At 42.2% G+C, this 14,873-nt stretch overlaps 1 protein-coding gene across 1 annotated transcript in view; it reads left to right on the top strand.

The window, feature by feature from the left end:
* Window positions 1-14,873, top strand: part of IQCE (IQ motif containing E) — a 2,620,731-nt gene that overhangs the window by 101,696 nt on the left and 2,504,162 nt on the right. The window contains exon 2 of the mRNA XM_044089561.1: window positions 12,410-12,454. Coding sequence (XP_043945496.1) covers window positions 12,410-12,454 — 45 coding nt within the window. The remainder of the gene's footprint in view (window positions 1-12,409; window positions 12,455-14,873) is intronic.

Raw genomic sequence — 14,873 nt, 5'->3', positions numbered from 1 at the left:
TATCTCCAGTTACTACTGAGCCTCCTTTTCACTGACCTTAGTGTCTTTACAAGTGTGTAAGATTTTTCTGATCAGATACAGGATACTGGTCCTTGAAATGCTTACTCTTCCTCCTTGGAAGGATGGATAGGATACTAGCCCTTCAGAAGCTGGTCTTTCAGATTTTTCATTCATTTGCCATAAGCCATCTTTGCTTATGGGCAAGTATAGATCTAGTGTTGTCTATTTTCATCTGTTTCAAATGAATGGGTTTTCAGATGAGACTGGATCTGATCTCGGCTCCGACTTTGAAACTTTGTTGACTCCTCCTCTACCCATAATTCCCTAAGCCCTGCCTTAATTCAGTTTTCTTTTGCCACTCAAACAATATGTATGTGGGAAAGAGTTCTCCAGAAGCAGTTGGCTGTATACTTCTTTTTCTGCTGCTCCTCTCCTACCATGAGAGATTTCTCCCACTTTGTTATTTTTCGATCAGTGTAGATCTTAGAATAAGGCTAATATACTGTGGTTAGCATAGTTTAGTCAATTACATAGCTAAGGCCTTAGGGACCTTTTGTTGTTTGTTGTTAATTGTTTTAAAAAATAAAAGATAGGCATACTTAATAACTATTTATTAAGAATAATGATAAGAATTTATTAAGAATGATCAGATCTCACCTCATTGGTGAGATCTGATCATAAACTAATCTCACTGGAAATCCACATCCCGCCCCCACCCCAAACAAAAAGACCATAGTGAAGAACTTCTCTAAAGCAAACTTCACACTACTCAAGACTGGTGTGGTATCCTTCAAGGCCCCTGAGCCAGTGGAAACCACAACCCAAGCTGCGGAAGCCCTTACAAATGCCTTCTATGAACACCTCCAGGACTGCATGGATCAGGCAATCCCAAATAAAACCAAGACTCTTTCCACAAAGGGCAAATGTCCAGTCTGGTGGACCCCAGCCATTAACAAACTTTACAATAAGAGGAGAAAGCTATTACATGATAGAACAAAATCCATAAAAGGGAAGTCACCCTGATCATTATTAGTAAAAAATACGAGCACTCATAAAATCAACTAAGGCCAATTTTGAGAGAAAATTGCCATGGATTCAAAGGACAATCATAAGGCCTTTTTCAGCTATGTTAGGAACCTGGGTGGAAACTCCCAGATATGCTCAGAATTAGTCCAAAATGATACAAAAATCACTGAACCCACAGACATTGCCAACATACTGGCAGACAGCTTCAGTGCAAACTTCACCCCTCTCCCCTAAAGGAGAGATAACTATCCCAGCCGAGTGTAGCCTCCCGACATCTCAAATTTGCAGGTGAAAGCTGCTCTCTCTAAAGCTAAAACACAGCATCAATGGGACCGATGGTGTCCCCGGCTGTGTGCTACACGAGCTAAATGAGGAATTAAACCCGCACATAAGGCAGCTGTTTAATCTCAGCCTTACCACAGGATACGTGCCCAAGGAGTGGCGTACGGCAACTGTGGTCCCACTCCACAAAGGCGGCACCTCTACGGACCCTGGTAATTACCGCCCCATAAGCTTAACAAGTCTAGTCTGCAAAGCTATGGAGAGGATCATAATGGAGCTCATAAACAAAGATATAGGGGACTTGCAGACATTGGACCCGACCCAGTTTGGCTTTGTCAAGGGAAGATCATGCCTTTTGAACTTGGTCGACTTAGAAACAGTCACCAAGGCCATTGATGAGGGAAAGGCAGTCCATACAGCCTACCTTGACCTTGCAAAGGCTTTCGACACAATACCCCACTCGGGTATTGTAGAAAAACTTACCAGCTTAAATGTAAACCCATATGTCACAAGATGGGTTGCAAACTGGCTTAAGGACAGAACCCACAGGGTTAGAGTTGCTGGCGCTGTGTCAGGCTCCAAGCCGGTCACAAGTGGTGTCCCACAGGGCTCGGTCCTTGGCCCCCTATTGTTTGGCATCTACTTCTCAGAAGTACAGGCCAACATGGGAGGACTTTGGCTGACAAAGTTTGCAGACGACTGCAAACTGGGCGCCATAGTGGAAAGTGCATCGGACACGGATATCCTTCAGAAGGGACTCACGGAAACAGATAGCTGGTGCCAGAGCCATGGCCTGAAGTTAAACGCCAAAAAATGTATAGTCATACCCTTCGGGAAAAACAAGGTAACCCCAAGCTACCATATAGGTGGCAATCCACTAAGCACAGAAGAGGTCATCAGGGACCTGGGGACCCATGTTGACAGTGGCCTTTCTTTTGACACTCACGTTGCTAAAGTGGTTAGAAAGACCTTCTACATTGCCCACCTGATCATGAAGGGATTCACATCCAGATCTAGTGAGGTCATTGTTCCCCTGTACTCTTCACTTATCAGACCAATGATCGAGTACAATGCCCCATTCGGGATGTATCTCACCCGACATCTGCAGCAATTGGAGAGACCCCAAACGTTCCTCACCAAAAGGATAAAGGGACTCCAAAATCTGTCATATGCTGCCAGATTGAAGAAACTCCAGCTCTATTCAGTCGCATACCGCCTGCTCAGAGGTGACATGTGCCTGACATACAAGGCCATGTCCAACCCGGAATTAATGGACATGCTCCACCTCAAAAAATCCAAATCCACCAAAACCACTAGAGCAAGCGACTTAAACCTTAGCACGGATATAAATAGGACGTGCTGGAGGGATAGATTTATCACTCAGAGACTCCCTATGCTGTGGAATAAAATCCCGGTCCATGTGAGGCAGAGCACCTCGCTGACTCTGTTCAAGAGAAATCTAGACCTATGGATGGGAGATCGTAGGTTTACCCCGGGAATCATCTCTGTGTCACTGCTGGACAGAGGCACAACAAACTAATGGGCACAGTATTTTTTCATATAAGGGGTGGCGTAAGCCACAAAAATTTGGGCTAGGCTTATAAATGCCTTAGGGCAGATAGCCTAGTATAAACCTATGAACCTATGAACCTATTTAAACTAGTAAATATAATTGCTCCTTTGTGCTTAGTGTTTATAGTGTTTATTGGCCTTCCTGTAGGGCATTCTTTATGTTGAAATCTGCTTGATTTAAGAAGTGCTCAAGAGTGTGGGCACACATTTTCAACCCAAGATCTAGACTAAAATGCATTTATTGATTACATGCCACACATCTCAATGTGGACTACCAGTCTTGTGCAGCATTCAGTTCTAGGGCCATTCAAGCCAGAAGGGAGTACTTGTCTTAAAGGGACTCCGTCCAGCACAGACAGGGACTACCCCTTCCTCTTCTTCAGCTTCCCCTTCCAAAAAAAAAAAAAAGACAGATCAAAGTTAAAGTGATAAGAAAAAGAGAAAGAACCAAATAAGGGCAAGAGAGGAAAAAGAAAGGTGCAAGTTTCCATCTAAATCCACCAAAAAACAGTCTCCAGAACTAATGACCCCACTCGGTCCTGAAGCTAAGTTATCTCGAAGATTGGATCTGATCACTCCTTGGGTCTGACCTCCTTATTCATGGACCAGTTACTCACCAGGAACAGTGAGTTCTAGACTACATTCACCTATCCTTCAGGAAAGAAGATACTCTCGGCCACCCTTGGTGGTATCATCCACTGGGTCATCACAAAGTGACAGAGCTTGATGTCAGTAGGATGATGAAGATTTTGAGGATGCAGATTCAGCTTGAGGGTTATCCCGATACTGTGCCCAGCAAAGGTACCAAGTACTGGTCATCTTACTCGTCCCTTACTGGAATCTGTACCGACTCGCCCATCGGGCCTGGTGTTGTTGGATTTGACTGGAGCCAGAGCACCTTTGTAGACACTGGAACTGCTTACAGGTTTGATGCTTCCCTCTCTGTCACCTCTGATGCCTTCGGATTGAGATGAAATTTGGAGCTGAAGCTACAGCACCAAGCTCTGAGGGGGTGACTTAACACTGAGATTCTCAGAGCCATCTCTCCCACTCGAGATTTAGGCCCTGGACAACTCATATCCAAGATCGGATTCAGGACTGGGGATCATTGGTGGAGAGGGCTTCCTGTCTTCCTTGGATTGGAGAGAGTCCTCATTGCCAGTGGTAGCTTCAGCCTACAAGGCATTTGAAATGGCTTTGGTAAATACCAAAGGCAAATTATCTTAAGCCTGTTTCCTCTTATCTTCATCTTGTCAGACAGGGACAGCTGGTACCAAGGGCTTCTGAGGAAGTCTGCTTTGTCAGTTCCCCATCTAGTTCTGAGCTTTCTACTGTTTTCCCAAAAGGTTCCCCCAGAAAATGGATGTGCAAACAGGAGCACATAGTCTCTTCCCTAGAGCCTTTCAATGAAGAGACTGACTTAGAGGAAGGAGATGGTTCCCTTTGCTTCTCCCCTGAAAATGTCACATTCAGTGATTATTCTCAAATTAATGATGCAGAGAGGTGGTTGGCCGTCCCAAGACCCTTTTATGGATGAGTCAGTATTCTTGGAAGCTCTTAGTTCTGGTTCTATATCATCCTGAGTAGTACCTCCCGTTGATTCACTTATTGACCTCATGGCTTAACAGGCATGGAAGAATCCTGACTGTGGTGCAGTCCAAACCTAAAAAAAAAAGATTGCATCTTAGCTGCAGTTAAAAGACAGTAAGAACTGGAGTAAAGGTCCACCAGTAGATTCTTTGGTGCCTGCAGCCACCAAGAAAGAACTATTTGAACAAAGTTCCTCTGTTCATCCTCCTAGATCTATGGACAGATTTGGGAAGCAGACCTATGTATTAGCAGCATTTGCCCTTAGATCTCTGAACCATTTGGCTCATTTAACAAGGTTTCAGAGAGAATTTACCAAAGAGATCATCAAGTCCCTCTCAGGTGTATTGCCTGCAGATGTTCAGAAAACAGTGGAGCTTTCCACCCTGCAATTGTCCTCAAATATGGCCATGTGTTTACTCTCTAATGCAGCTGATGGTATGGCCAGAGCAGCAGGCACTGGATTCACCATGTGCCATCACACTTGGATGAGTATTTGTGACTTTGCAGAAGGCTTTAAGATATTCTTTGTAAATGCCCCTTATGATGGTGCCACTTTGGACCTAAAGTTAAAGACGCACTCACCAGGAGCCAATATGATGTTAAAACTCTCTCTGCAGTGAGAGTGTGCTTCTCCACCCCACAAAAAATTTACACAAGGAACCAGAGATCAAAGAAAAAGATGTAGTTCTGCAAATCACAGAGTACTTTCATTGACTCCCAGGGTGACAGACCTACTCATGGCAGAGGGAGAGGCAATGTTTTTACAGATGCCACACAAGAGGCAGGGGTGAACCACATAACCAAGGTTTTTAGGGTCCATTTTCCTAAAAAAGCATTTCAGCAATCGTGAACGGTTGCCTAACTGCTGCACTCAGGAGGCAACCAGGGGATATCTCTCTCTCTGCACCCCCAAGCCTGGCACAGAATAACTTCAGACTCCTGGGTGCTAAAAATAATATCCAGAGGCCATTTCATTCCTTTTTCCATACCACCTTAGAAAAAGAAGAAAGTCCCCAATGTTCCGCCCAGTCAGTGGGTCTCAGCAGCCATCGAAATTTCAAAGCTTCGTCTCAAAAAAAGAGTCATCCAGCTGGACCCCCCCCCCCCCCAAGGACCAATTAGAATCCAGAGTCTATTCCAGGTTCTTTTTAGTAGCAAAAGAAAACCAGGGACCTCAGACCCACTTTGGATCTCAGTTACCTAAATCAGTTTGTGAAAAAAGGCAATATTCCAGACTATCACAGTACAGTCCATTTTACCTCTTTTGAGGAAGGATTATTGTATGTACTCCATAGATCTCCAAGACACATACTGTCACAAAAAATAGCAAAGCAATCCAGGAGATTTCTTCACTTCCAGCTGGGAGCCAGTCACAATCAATTCCATGCAATACCATTTGGTCTCACTACAGCCCCCTCCCCAGGGTGTCCACCATAATCATGGTGTTGGTAGCAGTGCATCTACACTAACTGGGGATTCAAGTCTTTCCATAACTCAGTGATTGGCTCGTCACTGTTTCCACCAAGCATCTGCTGCTGTACCACTGGGACCAGGTACTCCAGTTGCTTCTGGACTTAGCTGACATTTTGGTAGATTAACAGATATTCCTAACTCCAACAGAGTTCATAGGATGGCACCTGGACACCAAACTCCAAATAATCATCCTTCCCCAGTCCAGAGTTCTGTTAGTTTGTCTAACAGCTTTTCATGTAATGCATCACCCATCAGCACCAGCAAGGTTATTTCTGCATCTTTTAGGTCTCATGGCTTACACAACACTAATGGTCCTTAACCAGATACTATATGAAAGTACTACAGTGGACTTTAGCATTATATTGGTCTCAATCCATTCATCCTTTACATTTGAAAATCCGTATTATGCAGATTTGCAAACAACACATTGCATGGTGGATAGTAAATAACATCAGTGAAGGTAACCCAGGGTTGCCCTTTCCAGGTGGAATTGCCGATTGCAACAGTGACCACGAGTGCCTCCCCTCTGGGGGGGGGGGGGGCATTTAGAAAAGAGAAAATGGTCCAAGGTACATGGTCATCACTAGAGGCCAATCTTCACATCAATGTCTTGGAGTTGAGAGTTGTCCTTCTACATTTGCAGGCATATCAGGATCTCCTTCCCAAGACTGTGATTTTCATACAAATGAACAACACAAAAATGGTATGGTACATCAACAAGCAAGGAGGAATCCATTCTTATCCTTTATGTGGAGTGGTCATGTGAGTATGGCAACGGGCAATGTCTTCACATTGCTTTCTGATAGCAAAGCAAATCCTGGGGTTATCCATTGTGATCATGGAGAAGTTGTGCAGAATAGTTCTGATGCCTCATGAGTGGTTCCTCAGTGACTCCTGTAATTTTCAGTTTCTGCGACCTTTTTGCATCCTATCTGAACAACAAATGCAGCAGTTATTTTGCCCTGATCCCTCCACAGGGACAGTCTTCTATGGATGCTCTGATCCACAATTGGCCCCTGGTACTCTGTATGCCTTTGTCCCTGATGAACAAATTCAAAAAGAAAGCAAACAGTGCAAGGCCAGGGTGATCCTCATTACCCCCTTTTGACCTCGACAGACATGGTTCCCCTACCTGTGGCCTTTCATCCCCCATGGAATTTGAGTCATTATTCAAAACTACTGACTTATCTGTCCGGACTGCCTCCTCTAGACCAGAAGTCCATGAAGTTAACCACATGGTTCCTCCAATTTTGAGCATAGCCAGAGATGCCAGGCTTTCTCCTGCAGGCATCATTATTTTCTCTGCTTATCAGAGTAAATGGAAGCAACTTTTGATTTGGGCTTTCTCCAAAGGCCTGGACCTATTTTCAGCACCTGTTGCATCCATATTAGAATTTTTATTTGATCTTTTTGGTAAATGTTCCAGCTTTGCCAACATCAAGGTGCATTTGGCTGCAATTGCAGATTCTCTTGTTGGATGCAAAGACATTCTAATAGCTTCCCTTAAAATTTCATAAGCCTTCCTGAGCGGTGCTTTTCAGTTGAGACTTCCCATTAGAGAACCAGCACCTACATATGGCATCACCATTATGCCACAAGCCCTAACTTGGACTGCATTTGAACCAGCTACCACTGCTGATATAAATTTCCTTACATGGAAAACAGTTTTCTTAGTGACATCAGTCAAATGAATCCCAGAACTACAGGCCTTCTCTTCTAAGCCTTCGTACCCAGTGATCCACAAAAGGCAGACTTTCCCTTAGACCTAACGCTTCCTTCATTTATAGGGTGGCATCCAAACTTAATTTAAATCAGTCAATTCATTTTCCTGTGTTTTTTCCAAGGTATTCAAACAAAAGAGAATACTTACTGCATATGTTAGATGTTCACAGGCAACTGCGATTATATATAGCAGAATAAAATAATTTAGAAAGAATGATCAGTTATTTATTTTTCTAAACCAAAATTGGGAAAGGTAGTTACTAAAGATACTTTGTCCCGATAGCTATCAGATTGCATTTCTTTTGTATATAATAAGAAAAATTTACCTTTTACTGGGGAAACTTAAAGCCCATTCAACCAGAGCAGTTTCTGACAGCAACATTTGGCAGAGGTTTATCCAGTGATGACATTTGTGCCATGGCTACTTGGGCTCCACCATTCTCAGGAATGTCCCTCCTTGATACCACCTAGTTTGACAGTCCCATATGTTTGAAACAGACGAAAAACAGAAAACACTGGATGTGAAAGTTATGTACTTACCATAATGTTAGATCCATGTTGTCTGATTTTCATCCTGTACCAACTCCCTCCCTCCCTCTTGCCTCCTTCCAAATTGTTACCTATGGCTTCGAGATTATTGAGTGAATTCTCTTCCCTGTCTTTGCACAGTCATGAAAGACTGTACCCGCTTTCCTCAAAAACCTTGGCCTATCTAAATTAAGGGGCTGGTTCTTAAAATAGGTCCTATAAGCAATATGCCTACATATTTCACAAGGTTAGGAGGGCAGACTCGATCTGAGCATCTAAGGTAGGGCCTAGGGAATTATGGGTAGGGTTAGAGTCAGAGCTCTGGATCCAATGAAGCGTCAGAGTTGGCACAGAGATCGGATCTGGTTGTATCCAACACCATTGAGCCATACATTTGAAACAGATGAAAACCGGGCAACATGGATCTAACATTATAGCATTTATGTAACTTTCATTTAATGGCAGTAGCCGCTGCAATGATACTGTGTGCTAGATTTTATGTAAGAGTTCTTCAGTCGATGTTATGGGTACAAAGAAGACTCAACAGTTCGATATCTAAAACAAATGATGGTAGCATATGTCAAGCTTTGTAACCAGTTTGAAATGTCTTCCCTACTTGTGCTGGTCACCGTGGATGCTTGTATCCTGGAGTGGAGAGGGTATTGCCAAGGTCTGACTGATGTATGCATGTATATAGACACATTTGGAAGCCATGTTACACATCATTGTTTTGGAAATGAGGTTAGTCCTTATCACACTCCAACCAGGTCAATGCTTCCTATCCCAGTGTGTGATAGCCCTCCATACTTACAGCATGGCAGTGGTTTGGTATATCAGCACTCTAGGGGTAACACATGCCCCCCTTACCTTGTGTAGTGTAACTTTCAGACTTTCTAGGAAGATGTATACTTTCTCCAAATTTGGGCAGTCTTACAGACAGACAGTATAGTTGTAGTTGGGGGGTATGGGGCAGAGCACCCATGTCAGAGGGGGTGTAAGGAGGCTTCCCCCTCACAACAAACACTTTGATAATGTTTTACTATACCTTCTCACCTTATTTGCTTAGTAACATATGATGTTAAGTTGTCTATCTCGCCTTCGTTCTTGCTGGTTTGGATCGGAGCCAATCCTCGGCTCCGACTCGGCCATTTTCTATAGCTCGAGAGCTGTTTACTGGCTCGAGGCTACCCCTTATCCCATGATGCTTAGTGCTAGCTACCCCGATCTTGTTTGCCACTTCAGCTGCGAGGTGTTGTTTTTCTGGCGCAGGCTCGTATAAAGTTTCTTTATAGAACTCTTTTACTAGAAATAGTCTCTTTTCTAGGGGGTTTTGTTAATTTTTAATCTTATATTTGTAGTGTTAGCTAAGTGTGTATTTGTAGCTTCCTTCCCTCCCCTTTATAACTTGTTTAATTTAGAGAGTTCTCCCCTCCCCCTCCGTATTCCTGTCAGGTTAGCCATTTAAGATAGAGGCTTTCCTTCTATCTTCTTTATAGGCTAGCCATTTGAGTTAGAGGCTTTCCTATTTAAATAAAAAAAACAAAAAAAACTTTAGCTTTAGTCTGTAGTGTACTGTGTTTTCTCCTTAGACTGTATTTTGATTGGTTAGCTATTGTTGTATTTTTTGTTACAGGATGTCCAAAGAATCCAGGGTGTCTGGGTTCAAGAAGTGTGACTCATGCTGTCAGAAAATGTCTCTGACAGATGGGCACAGTTCTTGTGTTTATTGTTTAGGCGCTCCCCCTCCTCCTTGGGACCTTAATTTGGTACTAACCTCCTTAATTATGCCCCCCTTTGAACCTGCAGCATCCTGCTCCATTAAGTTTCTATCTTGGAAAACACTTTTTCTGGTAGCTATTACTTCAGCCAGATGTGTCTCTGAACTTCAGGCACTATGTGTTCGTCCTCCATACTTGGTTTTTCATAAGGACAGGATTGCTCTGAGGACTAATCCCTCGTTCCTTCCGAAAGTCTGCTCAGAAAACAATTTAAACCAATCTATAGACCTTCCTGTGTTTTTCCCTAACCACACCAACAAGGCAGAATACAAATTTCACCAAATGGACATTCATAGACAATTGCATTTTTACTTGCATAGGACTAAGGAAAAAAAGAAGTTGGACCAGCTATTCCTTTCCTACGCTCTAGGCAAACAAGGTCTCCCAGTTTCCAAAGTGACCTTATCCAGGTGGTTGTCTCACATTATTACTTTCATTTATCAATTGAGAAACAAAGAGTTACCTATCAAACCAAAAGGTCATTCTACTAGGTCTTTGGCAACCTCTGTAGCCTTCCAATCTAGGTTGCCCATGGATTCTGTCTGTGCAGCTGCTACGTGGGCAAATCCTCATACCCTTATTTCTCATTACAAGCTAAATATGGTCTCCAGGAGCAGAGCTGACATTGGTTCCACTGTTCTGAAGAGTCTGTTCCAATGAGCCACCCAGGATTGTAGGTGCTAGGGATGCTGTCCCAACCAGCAAGAATGAAGGCGAGATAGACAACTTAACATAAAGAAGTTATGTACCTACCATAACTTTCCATGTTAGTTGTCTTCATCTCGCCTTCTTTCTTGCGTCCCACCCTCCGTCCCCCTGTCCTATTGGATTGAGGGGAGTTTTGGTTTCACTGGCTGAGTGTTCGCTGGTTTGTTTCCTCTACTGACTTAGAGAGTATGACAGGTATGCTCAACCTGTTTGTTTGGACAGGTTGATTCTCTGGCTATGTCTGGGGTTAGCTATTACAAACGAGATCTGGGTAGCTAGCGCTAGGCATCATGGAATAAGGGGTAGCCTCGAGCCAGTAAACAGCTCTCGAGCTATAGAAGATGGCCGAGTCGGAGCCAAGGATCGATTCCGATCCCAACCAGCAAGAAAGAAGGCGAGATGAAGACAACTAACATGGAACGTTATCGTAGGTACATAATTTCTTTTTTCCTGTCATTCTAACCTATCAGCATAGCAGTTTTATGCAAGCCACAATTCTCAGAATAAAGTTAAGGGGGCTAGGTATAGTGAAACTTTGCTGTGTATCCTTCTTCTTTCCTTTGTTTCACAAAACAGTTAAGGTTTGAAAATAGGCTATGCTGACCAGCTGATTTATGACAACAACCCACATTACAGGGGAAGCCAGCACATTACTGGACAGATTCTTTCCTTCTGAAGCCACATGCATAAGTCCTTGGGAGTATTTAAGTTGTTCTGTCATGGAGAAGGCCTTCCTGTAACTTTTTTGCCTCTCCAAACAATGCTTCAAACTGAAGCTCTGGCTCTGGTTACATGACTCACACCACAGACTTATAATTTATTTAAATGACAGTAGTTGTCTACTGTGTATATGACAGCTGTGTTTAAAATGATTGGATACCAAAAATGCACAAAACAGTACAAAGAATCTTGGTTCAAAGATTTTAAGGACAGATATGTGTGACTTGAGAATGAAAAGGTGAAATATAAAAAGGTATTGTGAGAAAGTATTTTTCACAGAAGTGGTGATATATGTAATGAAAAATATGTTGACTGAGGTAGTCGGTGCTTAATTTAATGGAGATATCAATGCTGTATAGGTCAGACATTGAGAGCTGAATGTAATAGCTCAAGCCTAAGATAAGTTCCTGTGGAGTTTGTACTGCTTTTCTTGTTCCTAGGTTGCCTTGAGAACTTGAAAATGACAAAAATGATATACTAGAGTAAGAAACTGAGATGCTTGAGTGGAAGAAAACATAATCTGAACAAAAATGCTGTCCTGGTGATACTGAGTACTTTCCTATGCAATCTCTTAGAATTTTCATTAAGTAAGGTCTTCAGGAATTTGTTAGCAATTATACAGTTGTCGAATTTTCAGTGTGAGTTAGTAAGATTCTAAGATTGTGACACCATTTAAATATTACCTTATTAAGTTATTCTGTAACGCTGGATAATGATATTCATGGATTTCTTTACAGAAAATGCCTATTATATGTTTGCTACTTTTGTTAATTTTCCGGGGCTAAACCTGAAATAGGTCAACTTGAAACAGAGTTCTTCCCCATTTAACAAACTTAATTACATAAATAAATATCTTAATGTTGTAATGTTATGTGGATGCCATATAAAATGGCAGCAACTCTACATTCAAGTGTGGATCTCTTTGTTAGGATTGCCCTCCACGTAACTGGCAGCCTGCAGATAGTAGCATATTCAGTTGTACTAATAACTGAATTATTTTTCTTACTTAGGTTGAAGATGGATCTGTGATTAGCTGTACTTCAGGAGCAGAAAAGGTAAGGCATCTATTTGGTTACAGTTCGTATTAATGCCACAGCAATCACAGCTGTTTGCTTGCCTATAAAGATGCTCAGTACTTATTTAGCCTACTCAGAACCCACACAATGCTTTCATGTTCTACCTGCTTTGGACCTTGCATTCCGTTTCCTTATTACCAGCTCTGTTAGTGATTATCAGAAGACATTTAGTATCACGTTTAATTTTTTAATCATCTTACTGTTTTATATTTTCATAAGTATGTACTAGGCTTGCTGCCGTTGTGAACCATTTTAAGCCTAGCCAGTTTTCCTGTTTGTGCTCAAATTAACCTATCTCATTTGGGTAGTGATTGGTCTTACCCATCCCATTGCTGATACTTTATATATTACCCCTAATGAGAATAACTGGGATAATACCATAGATAATTTGAGGGAACCCATGTATTGGATAAATCATTTATGAGCTGCCTGTGCCCATTAGTTGTACAGGGGGCAGTCCTAGGGGAAATTTTCTGTTTCCCATCCATAGATCCAAGATGCACTTGATTATGGACAGGGATGAACTTTGTTTAATATGGATTGGGAGTCTGTTCCACAGCATTATCCTCTGCAAGATATACCTGTCCCTGCAACCTATTCTGTTGATGTTGCAGAAGAGGTTTTGACCCCTAAACTGATTATTTATGATGCCAATGGACTTGCTGATGTGCAGTAAATCCATCAGTACTGAGTCTGAGGATGTCTTGTATGCCAGACACAGGTCACCTGTTAGCAGTCTAGAGAATACAGAGTATAGTGACAGGGCTTTGAATTGGTCCATGTAGGAGATGTTGTATAGGTTTTGTATCCTTTCAGTAAGGTATCTGTGGGTGTTCCAGTTAGTGCATGTGTCTGGACAGATGCATGTCAAAGGGGGCATTATATTCAATGACTGGCCTAATGTTGGCTGATTAAAGGGGACAGTGACATCCCTCTGAGATCCTTGACATCTCTTTGTTTATAAGCTGTGCAATGTAGAAAGATTTTCTTACAACAATGGACCCATATTGGTCAAAAGTTAGGTCACTGTGCACATAAGTTCCCAGATCCCAGCTGGGTCAACTGTTAGGGGCATATTGTCAATGTGGTAGTTCACTGGGACAATGGACCCATATTGGTCAAAAGTTAGGTCACTGTGCACATAAGTTCCCAGATCCCAGCTGGGTCAACTGTTAGGGGCATATTGTCAATGTGGTAGTTCACTGGAGTAGATGACTTCTCAAAGGATACAGTAATGCATTTTTTGGCATTTAGTTTGTCCATGATTTTGGCACCAGATATTTATTTGGGACAAACCTTCCTGCAAGATGGCCAAGTCATTTGGGGATTCAGTGCCTTCTGCTAGCTTGCATTCATCTGCAAATTTAGTCAGCCACAGGCCTTTGGTATTGGCTTTTATTTCAAAGAAGTAGATGCCAAACAAGAGGGGTCCCAGCACAGAACCCTGAGGGTCTTCACTGGTGACTGGTCTCTTCGTGGAGATAGCAATCCGGTGGGTGACATAGGGTTTATTCCCAGTTTATTTAGTTTCTCTACTATGTCTGACTAGGGTATTGTGTTAAAAGCTTTGGCAAGGTTGAGGTATGTGGTGTGTACTGTTTTGCCTTCATTCATTGCTTTGGAGACCTTTTAAAAAAAATCCACCAAGTTGATTGAGCATGACCTGCCCTTAACAAATCCAAACTGAGACGGGTTCCCTTTGTCCTAATTGATTAGTTCCATGATAAGTCTTTCCATGACTTTACATATGAGGCTGGTCAAACATATGGGTCTGTAGTTGCCTGGGTCTGTGGAAGGTCCTTCCTTATGCAAGGAAATAACTGTAGCTGTTCTCCATTCACTTGGTACAAAATCTGTATGGGGGCTAAGATTGAACAGTGTTGTTAGGGGTTATTGTTTTGATTATTACAAAATATTTAATGTCACTGTCAAGTTTAATCTTACATTCATTAATGCTGTATATTGGCTAGACTGAAACATTAGGTGTAATTTGAAGGACATTGGGGTTCTAGACTCTTCTGAAATAATTAATTTGTCAGGCACTGAATTCACCTCTTCATTATATGGGACAGTAATAAGGTTGCTTTTAGACTATTGTGTTCAATTCTGGCAGTCATATTATGGGAGTTTAGAGGTGCATGTAAAGCATACACTGAAGAATTAATAGATGATGAAGAAAATTGAATAGTAAGATGCTGGACTATGAAAAACTTAGCTTGGTATATTTACACCAAATGCCCAAGTGTCAATCTGGCATTTAGGTGGTAACTGAAATTCTGAGATTTGTTAATGTGAATCCTGGAATAGTGGGACTTAATGACCAAAAATGTCTAACTTGCATTTACTAAGATCAAATTGCTACAGATCAGAATATTCTCTTTTCTCCAATGTATGGCGA

This window comes from Protopterus annectens, chromosome 12.part0, assembly GCF_019279795.1.
Source record: "Protopterus annectens isolate FY-2018-M chromosome 12.part0, PAN1.0, whole genome shotgun sequence".
NCBI lineage: Eukaryota > Metazoa > Chordata > Ceratodontiformes > Protopteridae > Protopterus > Protopterus annectens.
The sequence above is the reverse complement of the archived record's forward strand: the minus strand, read 5'-3'. Positions and strand labels throughout refer to the sequence as shown.